Source organism: Ambystoma mexicanum, chromosome 3q, assembly GCF_040938575.1.
Source record: "Ambystoma mexicanum isolate Mex_15411 chromosome 3q, UKY_AmexF1_1, whole genome shotgun sequence".
Classification (NCBI taxonomy): Eukaryota; Metazoa; Chordata; class Amphibia; order Caudata; family Ambystomatidae; genus Ambystoma; species Ambystoma mexicanum.
Window position 1 is genome coordinate 882,723,961 of NC_090926.1, and position 13,965 is coordinate 882,737,925.

A 13,965-nucleotide genomic window follows, 5' to 3' on the forward strand; every position below is an offset into this window, starting at 1 on the left:
TAACGTGGGCGGATACTGGCATAATGTTCCTGTCGATGCAGAAGGAGGTGAAAGCAGGACAAAGGTGTTTGAGGCGGTGCGGAGTACCCATGATAAGGAGCTCTGTCTTATCTTCGTTCAGGCAGAGATGGTGGGTGGCCATCCATACCTGGATGATGCTGAAGATATGGTTAATGTTGGTAGAGTCCAACACATGGTTGCCAGTGCTTTTGAGAAGGACCTGTGTATCATCAACAAAGTTGTTGTACGGTATGTTGAGGCTATCCAAGTGGTCAGAGGGGTATGGTGCACATTTTGTACAGGATGGGGGAGAGGCAAGAGCCTTATGGCCCTTCCCTCTTTTTTTATACATCCTCCATAATTCCAAGATGTTTAACCGCTTTTCCAGCTTCAAGCCTTTGTGCTTTGTAGTTAAAAAGGTATGCAGGGTCTACAATATACCTCCATCATAGGATCCCTCAATAGGTCAAGAGTTCATAATTTTCCTCTTACTCTCCCAAAACGATTCCATATGATATTTTACATTTTGTGCCTTGTAGCCAGGCAACACATGGCATAAATGTTTCAACAGAGTCTCCATACTCCAATCCAAGTTATCAAAAAATAGTTTAGCAAAAAATCCCATACTAAACCAGCTGATGCAGCACGAAAAGAAATTCACCCAAGAGCTCCCTTTTTACCCTTTCCCAATTCCTTAGTCGCCCTTCACACACATTCATCATAATCGCCTATACCACAATTACCACACTTCACTATTTACTACAATTCTCACTCGTGCACAGAAGACGGTGTTTTATCAAAAACACTTCACAGCCAATATTTCCGAGATATCCCCACCACTCGATCATAGGAGGGACACAATCTGTTCCACTACAGCACTGCTGCTCTTGCTCTCTTCTTTTACTAGTACAGACCTCTCTACTGCAAAACCATCTTTTCCTGACTATTGAAGTTTCCCCCATCACTACTTCGACTAACCAAGAAAATCGAGGTGAGGGGCTCTGCCCGCATGGCAAATACAAAAGAATGTCAAGACCTACTTCAGAAAGGTATCCACGGTTGGACGTACCCTAAAATACTAGCCTGCCTTCAAGTGAGGGCACCGGCCAGCCAGACAACCCCCTCACACCTCTAAAATAACAAAATAAGTAAAACATATACACAAAGGAAGGACTTGCAACATAAAACAGTTCAATCACTCTATCAAAAACATCCACTTTTCCAAACCTTGCAACCTCAACTGACCTTCCACCCACACTCCAAGTCTACCTTTAGCCCCCAAATAAACGAAAACCCCTTAAGTTAAGGAAACAACCCCTTTTCTACTCCTATTCCCCTCTTGCATTACACCCTTAATTGTGTACTCACATGAACCTCAAGTGCTCTGATGTGGTGCTTCGTCAAATTGTTCTGCACTGCTAGGCCGTGGCACCACGTCTCCTGGAAGCAGGCGGGCCTTTAACCAAAATGGCGTCCGCAGTTCTCTTTTTCACTGTACATGGAAGACTGGTCCCCGGTGTGAGGTGTCGCTACTCAGAGGTGTGGACAGAAGACCCTCAATTTCTCGGAACGCCTGGGCACCTACCTGGCTCGCAAAATGTGAGGGTGAACCTTTAATCACCTTAATCAAAAACAGGCCCACCACTTAAGAAGCGAGTACATGGTTGTACATAAAGCAAATGTATTGTACAAAAGCTCCGGGGAGTGGTTAGATGGTGTTGCAGGACCAACCTAACCCAAATCTCAACAATACATCAGTTGGCAGTTTATATACTTTTTTGCAACCAAAAACCCTCCTAGGTGCTTTTTATTACTCTCCACCCACCAAAACCTCTTCAAATGAATCCATGTTTCCACAATTCTTCCATTTTCATTGATCACGCTTATCTTCATTATTATCTTCAAATCATATTTTAAAACACATCTCTTCTTGGGATTGGTTATAGGAGGTCCTTACGGTGGTGCATGGTTTAAACATTACTATTGACAACCTAATTAATTGCTAGCAATAACTGGTCTAAAACCTTTTAACTTTTAAGTATGATTGAACATGGTCTCGCTGACTTATTTTAGCAAATGGAGGAAAGTCTGCTCAACCATCATTTGCCTTCAACTGTAGATAGCCATCTCCATTCCACAGACTTCTGCCGCCTTTAAAAGACCTAAGTTTGTGCAGCTACATACAACCTCAGATGTCATAGACAAATATTTAACCGAACACATGACTAATCCCCTCTAAAGATTTTAATACAAAGGGAAGATAATCATCTGTTCCCTTGCAACTTTTCCCATTTACAAGGCTCCCACTTTATCATACAAATTGAAACTCGTAAATAGCTTTAGGCATTTAGCTACTGACCAGAATAAACAAAAAACTCCTTTGTTCGTGCTCTCAAACATCAGATTATATGGATTACTCATTTACCTGTCTTCCACCTGTTTAGAAGTCAAAAGTGTGTTTTGCAAGAGAGCCCTAACCACTATGTTCTGATTCATTGTAAAAGGGCCCTTATATTTAGATTAATGAAACTGCGCTAAATTTGTTGCACCCCCAGTCATCAATATGGCACTTGCAATGAATTCCTCATAATAGAAGGAACTGTCTTTGACCACCCGACAACCTTGTGTTGGGATTTTATGACCGAGAAATTGAATGCAATTCATATTTAGGGTGCCGAGATTGGGACGGGAATACTTTTACAAGCTGAAGTGGCGTCGTTGTGAAATTCACTTTAAAGACATCCCTTCTGCAGTATATATTGTCGATTCCCTCGAGACCAAGTAGTTTTGAGAAAAAGACTATGTACTCGTTCAGTTATTTTGCTAGGCCAGTACAGACTGATGGCATATGAGGAGGGGGACACAGCTTGTAGGTCAGAGGTCAAGTCCTAAACCTAGGTGGGGGGACTCATTAGCATACCAATTGAATGTGTAGTCCCTAGAAATTGGCATACCAAGGTGCCCTCTGAAAAAAGTGGGAGGACTCCGTCCACCCACGTGTACCCTCGACTTAAGCCTTGTTGTAGGTATTTGGTTATTTGACTGCCCATGGCCATGCTAATCCTTATGGCCATTACCACCCATTTCCTGCTCCTTCTCACCCACAAGACAGCCTCATTGAACTCTTTAGACTCGCTTTAATCGAATCTTAACATCAAACTTTGTACTGGAAGTGCCTGCCAGTGTTTTTCAAAGCAGATTTCCAAGAGATGATTACCTAATTGCAGCTGTAAACCGAGTACTGGTGTAATACAAATGTCTTAACCAGGTCCGCCTTCAGCCACTCGATTTATAAGCACTTTGCCCTACACTGACATCCTTTTAAAACAAGCATTGTCAAAGCCAACCATTTTGTCTTGTGTATAAGTATTCGGTATTTGCCAGGCACTGCTATTAGATGCCCAGGTACTCGCACCAATTTGCACATGCTACCATCATTGGCCAGTTAAAACCACTGGGGCAGTGTCCTGTGAGTGCCTTTCCCTTACATACACTAAGCCCAAACTGTTGGCATTGCCAATGCTTGCCTGGAGTGGTTTTAGGCTCGTCAGCATATGGCTGGTCCTTTATTTTAAGTGCATAATACTCAAAGGTGATGAAATGGTGCTCTGAGGGTATGTCTACAGAGCCACAGTAGCTGCCAAAATAAAGTTGCAGGCATGGTCATCGCAACATTTGCATTTTAATTGGAGTGAATGGTAGTAACGCGTAGCCAGACATGACGCCCAAGCCTGAAGCGCTAAGGAACTCTCTGTACTCCTTGGCGCTGCCCAAAGACGCAGAAAAGCAACAAAGTCGTCTTATTGTGCCAGATTGGCAGTTGCCTAACAGCTACGGCTACACATTTTGGAAGCTGTAATGATTATCATACAGTCGGCCCTTGTAATGACACAGCATACAAATTAATGGGATGAAGTTAGGATACATGCCCGTAGCTCCCACGTTTTGTAAATCATTGTAACAGTACAAATGTTGGATTTCTTTTTAAATACTATCGTAGAACTGTTAGTTTTCATTTTCAAACAGAGTATACAGTACAGTACTGCAGAAAGCCATTATTTGTCTTATTCTATCTTTTAGAATAAACATCTTTACACATTTGTTAGATTTTTCTTTTTAGCTTGTCCATTTCAAAGTTACTATGCAGTAGGTAAAACAAAGATATTGGCACCTTAACTTGCAATGTTAGTTTTTTTTTAATTAACTAATACTCCGTATTCTATCAGCATAGATTTCTGAACACCATCAAAAATAGTTTATTGTGGAGGTGCACATGCTGTTAAGTCCCAGGCCGTTCTAGCCTCTGACTGGGTGCTTTCCTATTTAAGGGACCTTCCAAATAAGGTTTCTAGGCAATGCAGTAGCTTAGAAGAGAAGTTCTGAATCTTAATATTTCCAGGCTCCAGTACCTGTCCACGCTTGCTCATCTTCTCACTACTTTTCCATATTTGAACGTTTTGAGATTTGGTCTGCACTGTTGATGCTGACTTTGACGTGATTTAATGGTTGACTTTAATTGATTTCCACACTTTATTTCCCGAAATCTATTCTGGATTATAACTAAATACAGTCCATGTTTAACATTTCACGAAAACCGATTCATAACAACATTATTTTTTTGTGTAGTTTGTGTCGAACGCATATGAAGAAGAAATCAAATCTTATGAAGACAAGGAGAGGATCAAAATTGCAAAGTTGAAAGCACAATTGAAGGAGAAGGTATGTTTGTCAAATTGACTGCATTTTCTAGAGTTCACTAGATTTCACTGGTAGTGTCTATCTGGGAAAGAGGGTAGAAGTCAAAGACCTCTGTATGTGCTCGGCGAAGCCATTAAATAAATACAGAAAAATACAGTTTGCAAAATAGTTCCTTTTGGGTGGCTTGCCATTGTTTTAGCTTTAAAAGCAGTAGCCAGCTCGGAATAGGATTTATTTTAAAATGTTTTTCTCATCCTTGCCACTCCTTAATGCCACTCCTTAAATTAAAGTTAAATTGAGGTGGCACTGGAATGGAGCTGCATGCTTTTTTGTAAGCTAATTAGGATAAAAGAACTATAAATTCAAAGTTAGAAGCTAATGTAGCAGTATTATTTTCTACTGGAAATAAAGTTAAGTCTTATGTGGGAATGATTGCAAAGGCCAATTATCAAACCAGAATCTAGGATCTAGGGCACACAATTGCCATCTGTCTACACAGCAGGCTCTCTTGGTCTCATTGTAAGGAGGGGTTTATTCAGCCTGAGCACAACTAGTGGAAAACCTGTTGCATTGATATGAATAGAGTATTCCGATGATTGTTTTGCTACATTGAGTCTGGCTGCATCTGGCTTCCTTATTCTGAGGCTGATCAGAATATTTGAAAAACTAGAAGTAGGTAAAAAAAAGTGGAAGACCTTTGTGCTGTGCTCAGCTCTAATTGAGAACATGTGAATTTCAACAACTTGTAAGTATATAGTTGGATCTGTGGAAGGAGATTTCTCATGAGACTTTTTACTGACAGTTCCTCAGGAGGGATAAGCCTTGTATTTGCATCAGTTTTCAAAACAATGTTATGACGCTGCGATTCTGGGAACGAATACTAAGCACCAAGAGAATGTAAAGTTACAAAATTAGAGGTTCTAATTCAAATTGAGTCACTGCCACGCCTACAATGAAGCCAGTAAAGCAAGTTAATGCACAAACTAAATGAGCTTGAATTTAGTGGAATTTATGCTTTAAGCACAACATTGTTTAGAAAATTGATGCCAAATACTAGGCTTATCCCTCCTGAGGAACTGTCAGTAAAAAACTGACGGAGAAACACGTGTTGAGGGCAACACTTTAAGTTGAAAAACACTTTTGGTATGAAAGGCATTTGAATCTGGCAAAAAGTCTCATGAGAAATTTCCTTTCACAGATCCAACTATATACTTACAAGTTGTTGAAATTCACATGTTATAAATTAGAGCTGAGTGCAACACATAGGTCTTCTACTCTCTTGGTTTCATTGATTGATTGCTTTTTAACCAGTGCTTTTCAAACTGGAATTGGTGGACCATGAATAGTCAAAGGTATACAATGATATGGGACCTGCTGGCAACTCTTGTGGTGATCTCAATAGTGTCACGATGCAAAGGATTGTGGCAGAGGAAGTTTTGAAATATGTATGGTTGGGGTATCTTGTACTGCCACAGGATTTCTGAAGGCAGCATGGACACGTCGGGCTAAAATTTTCAAACACAAGCACGTTTGCATTTATAGTAAGGTTGATCCTATGCAATGTATGAACTTTCCCATAAGTCAATTTTTTATGAGTTATATTGTTGAATTGAGGCATACTCTGGTAAAACATCAGGATTAAGGAAACATGACGATAAAACCCAGTATAATAGTGGAATACAGCGAATGAAGGGCAGTTTACTTTGTGAGGCCATCCAGTTCTATAGAGTGAAGTTTGGCAATGGTGTTGGCCTCAGTTTCTCTTAATGGCAATTTCCTGCTACTGTAGGGTGCTAATGTTAATCTCACTACATTAATGGTTTCACATCACTATTGTGAGTTTGTTTAGACAGAGATTATGCTGGTTATTTCATGCTTTATTATTTTTGTACGATAGTAGTTATCCTTGCATGTAATATTGTTATCAAGCAATACTTTGTAATCCACAGGGGGCTACATTCTATTTCAATGTATTAAAGCTTTTCACCTAAACTGGCCATCATGCAAAGGGCATGATTTTAAAAGAAAATGTATCTCAAGCCAGCACTTGTGACCTTTTGTACTAAACCTTTCGTTTTAAGGGATAGCTATATATTCAGAAAAGATGTGAGGCGACTACTAGCAAGATTACACACATTTTGTAATTTGTTTAAAGTAAGCTGAGGTCAGTTCCCTGTATTCACGTCTAATTCAGGACTATCTTGTAGAAATGGCACAATGTGTTGCAATGTTTCTTAGTTGCACTGATTGATCTGTAAATGTTGTAACAACTTGTCTATACCAATTTTTTAAAATGTCTTTTTTTTGTCAATCATTACATTTTTTCAAACACACGCAAGGCTTCACAAAGCAAGGTACATTGTGATCAGAACATCATAATTCAAAGATGCCTCCAACGTACCTTCAGACAGATCATTTAACTGAATGTTCTTAATAGTAATCTCCCCACATGCCCCACCCCAAATCCTTTGGATTGAAAGTATATTAACCTAAGCATGTAATTGTTAGAAACAAGTGTGGTAATTTATGGGGATACATAATAGTGGACTATGGGAAAAAATTTTTAAAAAACAATATTAACCCACACCATTCAAGGCCCATAGCCACCTCCTGCCACACACAATCCCAACGCTTAAACAGAACCAACAGAAGGGTACTCGTGCTGTGGACAGTCCTAAATTCTGTCAAATATTTAAATCAAATCTCCATAATGAGTTCAAGGATAGTGCTAGCAAAAACAGTCACTAAGGGTAAACCAGAGAAGACGTCTAAGGGGGGCTGGCAATAACACAATTTTTAGTTATTCAAAAATGTTTAAACAAAAAACTAAATAAAGCAATTGAAGAAAATGAAGAAAGACATAAAACATAAAATTCATCATATATACATAAAATACAAAAGAACAACATGTTCATCAAATAACAAGGTGGATTGTTGGGGAACACTTAGGGAAATAAAACAATCCTTGCAGGATACAAATTGTTCCTACAACATAGAAACTACCAGGGTGTATTAAAAATTACCCTGTATAGTTATAGGGAGAGAGAATTATTCAGCTAGCTAAATTTGCATAGTTGTCTGCCAACATGTAGGAAAAAATCATAGACTTGTTCCCTAAGGGAACAATACACATGAATATCACGTTTCGACGTGCCATATTGGCATCAATAGTAGAGGCCTTCCTCAGGGCAGGATTGAAGTGATTCACTGGTATCACCCTAAAGGGGGCAGAAATAGAGGGGACATAGGTTACACACAGAAATTTCTATAGGGACAACTGCTGCTGTCCTAGATATACGGATCACTCACCCAGTACGAATTTGGGGAACGAGGTGGAATCCGTAGAGGCTATTTTGCCATAGCATTAGAATTCTTGCACTCAGATTCAGCCCAATAGTAAAAGGGAGAGAACCTGGGTCACGGTTCTAAACTTGCTGTAAAATTACAGCAGCTTTGAAAAAAATAGACAAGAAAATGGCGGGGTTCAGGATAGTAAGACCATTGAGGCTTGTTGCAAGCATGCATCAGTACGTGTTCGTAGGGAGCCTGTGCTCAGTCCCAGGTAAAAACAGTTGAACACGAACACAAGTGTGATTTGTAGACAGAGTGGCAGAAAGTGTAGCTCAACTCCGAGACAGACACAATACCTGTGTGGATGTAGGGTGCACAAAACCCAAGTCCGAGCAGAAGCGCAGAAAAAATGGCCTGCACCATAGGCTGGGAGAAGCAGGTGCTCATGTGGGGGAGAAGAGATAAATTGAAAGTGTACCGCAGGGTGTATCTAAAATATGCAGTGTGCAGCAAAGGGGCGATTTACAAAAAAAATGAAGAAATAACTTGAGTTTATTCAATTCCAAATTATGGCTGCTCATGTGGACTGGACTGAAGTGCCAGCCGTCATGGTGAATGTGGGCCAGGTCCAGCGGCACTGAGGGTGCTGTGGAAGAGAGCATACCAGTCAAAAAAGATGAAAATAGGAAGGGGAGGTAAAACGGATGGCAAAACTTTGCAGCGCCATCAAGGGCTAAGCACCTATGTGGAGTGTCTGCTTTATAGAGTCGCCAAAGTGAAAGAACTGAAAAAGACAGGCGTGTAGCACGAAGCTTACCAGAGGACGTGATGGTGGCTCACACAGCAGAGCTCACGCAGGGGAAAATGACGAGGAGTAAATGCCGCGTCATGCTGCAAAGGAACGGGTTGCCGTGAGACCTTCACGAGACAAGCAGCTTGGGCTGATGAGAGCCAGCTTGCACGTCGCGGGTTGGTTGTCACGGCAACCACGTTCCAAGCCAGGGGTGTCTCTGGCGCCCAGCGCAGGACGCTGGGGACGCAATGATTGCACAGGCTGGAGAGCCAATGGGAGAGGAGGCCGGGCAGCAGGCTCAACAGGTAAACAAGTGCCCTGCATCCAAAAAGGAGCCCTGTTGCTGAACCACTGTGCCATGCAAAAACACCTTGGCTGAAAAGGTATGAAAGTAGGGGAGTGGGGAGGTGGGAGGGAGGGAAAGGGTGGGGGGGTTTAAGGAAGGAGAGGAGAGCCAGAGGTGTGCAAGGGAAATACCTGCAAGGGGGCGGGTGGCGGTCTTATTTGTTCATTTTGAAAGGATGATGGAGGGAAATAGATCCCAGGGGCAGGGGCGAAGCAGGGAACAAAGCACTGCCGCGGCAGAAGAAACACATGTAAAATGAGTGTTGTTGAATTAGGGGGGTGCGCCTTGAAAAATAGTGCGGTCCACCAGATGAGACAAACGGTGGGGCGCAAAGAGGGTGTCAGGTTGTCAACTCAAAAATGAGTACAGGAGTCAACCGGCCATGTCAAGGCAGGTAAGCTCCAGGAAGAAAGAGGCAAAGAGGAGTCAAGAGCGGCAGGTCTATAAACACAGGAGCCTATGTGGAACCACAAGTAGCCCCGATGTGGATCAGATAGGAGGTATGAATTCCTCATTGAGGCCATTGCAAAAGGTGTCAAGGCGGTGGATCCATCTGGCTTCTTTTGATAGAAGGCTCGTAAGGGCATTAGAAGAGTGGACCACTATGTCAACGATCCACCAGACAATGTCATCGACTGAATGATGGAATTCTAGGTAGTGGCTTACCAGTGGTGCACTCATGGTCTTGCATCGAATCCTAGAACGGTGTTCGCAGATCCTAATGTGGGCAGAACGCATTGTCTGGCCCACATATCTGAGACCGCAGGGGCACTCAATGACGTACACCACTTGCTTGCTTTTGCAGTTTCGGGTTGCGGAGGGTCCATGGTTTACCATTGACCAAAAACTCTTTGGTTTTCATTGTAAATTTGCACGCTGTGCAATTGCCACATGCAAAATGGCCCACAGCACTTCTCAAGTTCCATAGACCCACTCTGGGTGCTGGTTTCACGAATCTGGAGTGTACGAGATGGTCCCTTAAGTTCTTACCGCGTTTGAAAGTGAATCTAGGGAATGGTTCGTCCTGCAGGCAGAGGCGAGTCAGGGGCCAATATTTCGAGATTAGTTTCTTTTTAGAGAATGGGTACCATGTGTGATGACACAGGTGATCCTGGGATGGGAGTCAGGAATTTTTGTTTCGGTGCCAACAGTGCCTCCCCATTGTAAAATCTAGCACGTTTTTTGATTAAGATATGATGTAACGTGGATATCCTCTCTGGGTCAATCTGCTGTCTAAATCATGCGCATGTTGATAAAAATCCTCAATGTCAGAGCAATTGCGTCTGATCCTAAGTAATTGACCAAAAGGGAGGTTCTCTCTAAGATGTCTCGGATGGTCACTAGATAAGTTAAGAAGGGTATTCCTGTCACTTGGTTTTCGGAAGAGGTTACATTTAATCCTTCCTTCATTGTGCTTAATTTCTAAATCCAAAAAATTGACCATAGTCTCGCTGGATTCCATGGTAAACTGGATGTCCGTGTTTACATTATTCAGCCAGGCTAGGAAGTTGTCAAGGATGTTTTTGGTGCCCTCCCAAATGAAGAGGATGTCGTCAATGTACCTCTTCCATTGGTGTATACGACTTCTGAATAGATTAATGTCGGCAAGAATGTTTCTTTCCTCGAACCCTGACATAAAGAGGACATCTAAACTGGGCGCGAAAGTCGCGCCCATTGCCGTTCCTTTTGTCTGGAGGTAGAACTGGCCGTCAAAGTAGAAATAGTTCTTGGTAAGGGCCAGTGTAAGTAACTCAGTGATGAATGGGATAGGGACTCTGTCCTGAAGATTGTATTTCATCAATTGTCTCCTCAATCCCAACTGCACATCAAGCATGTACATTACGGTATATTAAGGGCTCATAGGCACACCTGATGCACCATAATAATTGATTTCAGATTTCTTTATTCGACATATCAGAAAATATGCATGCAAGATAACGGAACATTACGTTGCCATTAAGTAACTGCACAAAAACATTTTGAACATACAAGGGAAGGAACATAACTCTGCAGTAGCTTCTTTTACACTAGAGCCAAGTCCATAGTTTAATTTCATCTGTTCTGCTTGACAAAATAACTCTTAAGGCAAGTGGCAGTGAATTAATGCTATATTCCAGGAGCACTTTCCTCAACCCCTTCCTCTGCAAATGCCTGTATCCGAAGTGCTTCCTAAGTGGACAGTTGGGGTGGAGAGGCTGCTTGCTGCATTCTCCGTGTGCCTGCGCCGGCGATCGTAGTCACCAAGAGGAAGAGTGTCTGCATAACGCAACACGCCGTGCTTGGACATTGGACTTGCCAAGTAATTACTGACTCTGTGACTCTGTGCTCCTGTGTTATCTTTGGTGCCGCGGCTTTGCCGCGGCTTGTACTGCTCCTCCCTACTTCTTCAAAATTCTTACCCATATTTTCTGTTTCTTCTATAGCACTTCCTGCTCCCACGTGGTGGTGCCTATTAACGTGTAGCTTTTTGGGCTCCATCCTTTTGTGTGTTTGAATTGTGGTCTATTGTTTGACTGTGTCTCGCCTTGTAAGGTAGGCAATTTGTGCGTACCATCAAACCCACTAATCATGGCAGAGGGGTTGAGTAGAGTCAAAAAAGCTAACCTGCATAATTTAAAAAAAGCAGAGGTTGATCAAACTGAGGCCAAATTACATCTAGACATGCCTCCTTCCAGCTCATTCGGGAAGAGACCACCGAAAGAAATCTTTCCTCTGAGCAGAAATGTGAATGGCCCTCCTAAAATACAAAAAGCGGGGGATTTGTTGGCAGAAAACGATCCTGCATTCTCCCTGCACCTGAGGGAATAGCTCTCCTAATGCCAAGTACCTTGTCGGTTGTCAGTGAAAAAATTGATTTTATGCCATCTAAAATAGAGGTCGATGCAGATATGGCTATTGAACCCTCTAAAGAAAAATCTTTGCACAAAAATCTCATTCTGAATACTGGTCGGGAGGTTCCTACCCCTAAACTGGATTAAAAGAATGACAGAAAACAAAACCGTATTGGGGTCTCTTTCCATTTAAGAAGCTAATAAAATCTCCCCGAGAGGCTGGGACAATGAAGAGTCAAACCCAGATCTCAGTCTAGACCGAGATGCGATCAGGAAAAAAATGGGAATTGATCAGTTTGGTACCCACAATGCTGACTTCTGTGTTCGCACCTGCTGTAGAGATGGAACTAGGAAAGCGTATAAGATTATCACATGAACCTTCCACCCCAGTTAATAAAAGTAAATACGGGATTGAAAATGTTTTTTTATTTAACAACCCCCCCCATCTTATTTGTATTCTGTTCCTCCCCACTTCAGCGCTCAAAAAGAGGCACGAATTTTAGGGGGCAATCTTCCTCCTAGAATAGCCAGCGCGGGTGGGCGCAATACTCAGATCAACAGCTCTCCCATTTCAGAAAAATAAATGATCCAAGGTACCCAACTTTCACATAGCCCTGAAGGTCTCGGGGCTTCACACTTTGACTTTAATGAGTCCACGAACCATGGAAATGTGCCACAGTTGAATCATGGATTTGCAGAACAACAAAAATGTAGAGATGAACAACAACAATACCTCGAAACTTACCCCGTATTGACTCGGATCCTAAATCTTTTAGACATGGGACACGAGCAAACACGTGATGAAATAAAAATCTACAGATGCAAATGTCTGACCTTATAAGTAAGCTCTGTAAAATGGAGGGCATGTTGTTTTCATGTAATGTTTTCTGCCTTGATTCACAAGAAAGACATGATGCCAAATACTCAACACATTGCCACTCAAACCAAGTCCTTCGCTGAGGCAGTGATTGAAGGTATTTCCCCCAAACCTGCCACAGAGAAGGACACTATTTTACCGACCGTAAACTCAGAGGACACCAATGCATCAAACATTGCAGCTCTGACTGTCCTAGTAACTGAGATGGCAACCACCCTTGCAACTCTTTCTATTCCAGCTACTAATGAGGGCAAGACGCCCATGATGGGCAACGATGATGCCCAGCCTGATAGTCCCTCGGCATTGACTGACCTTATTGATTTAAGCAGAGAGGGTCTTGCGTCAAAGGATATAGGAAAAAAGACTACTGCTGACCAACAGCACGTCGTACCACCATCAATGCCCCAAACCAAAAAACAAAGAAGGGCCTTGGCTCGTGCTGAAAAGCGCAGTAGTTTTAATAAAAACACAAAAGGAAAATTAGAAAAAAAACAAAAAAATCCAGTATGTGACAAAATAGACAAACATAATACACACATAAGAGATATCTGCAATTTATCTGGGGAGACAACATCATTGATTTAAACCAATTGAATGAAGAATCCGAAGCATTGTTGAATCTTCCGGAATCCAATCGGACTACCCAACTAAAAAAAATCTTCATGAAAAGAAAAAAGCTTTGGAATTCAAGGCGAGGGATGACCTCAAAGCAGGTCCAGCTCAAAATGACCCAAAGAAGCTCCATATGAAAGCAAAGAAAGGGGCAGTCTGCTTGGATGAAGGAATTTCAAATCCAGACTTGGAGCCACATCCCCACACCTAGTTTTTAAATCAAAAACAATCTGTTCTATCCAACTTTTATCCTATGTTGAACATAAAAAAGATTGAGAAAGTGATTCTTGGTACAGATAATGGGCAAAGGGCTATGACACATGCCAACTGTACAAAGAAGACAGGAAAGACTCAAATTCCTATGTCCAATGATTCGAGGTCACATATGCCAGATTCAAAAGCATTTGCATCACATGGCGTATTCGATGATAAGTTTGCCCATGAAGGAGTACAAGAGGTTGAGCAAATACTATCCACTTCAAATTCGTCGAATTTGTTACCACAATGTCCATTAGCA

General features: G+C 42.0%; 1 protein-coding gene across 3 annotated transcripts in view; it reads left to right on the plus strand.

The window, feature by feature from the left end:
• The window catches only part of CEP95 (centrosomal protein 95), a 1,206,983-nt gene that overhangs the window by 869,134 nt on the left and 323,884 nt on the right, over positions 1–13,965 (plus strand). For all 3 annotated transcript variants that reach the window (XM_069655013.1, XM_069655014.1, XM_069655015.1), the window contains one exon: positions 4,627–4,719. In XM_069655013.1, coding sequence (XP_069511114.1) covers positions 4,627–4,719 — 93 coding nt within the window. The remainder of the gene's footprint in view (positions 1–4,626; positions 4,720–13,965) is intronic.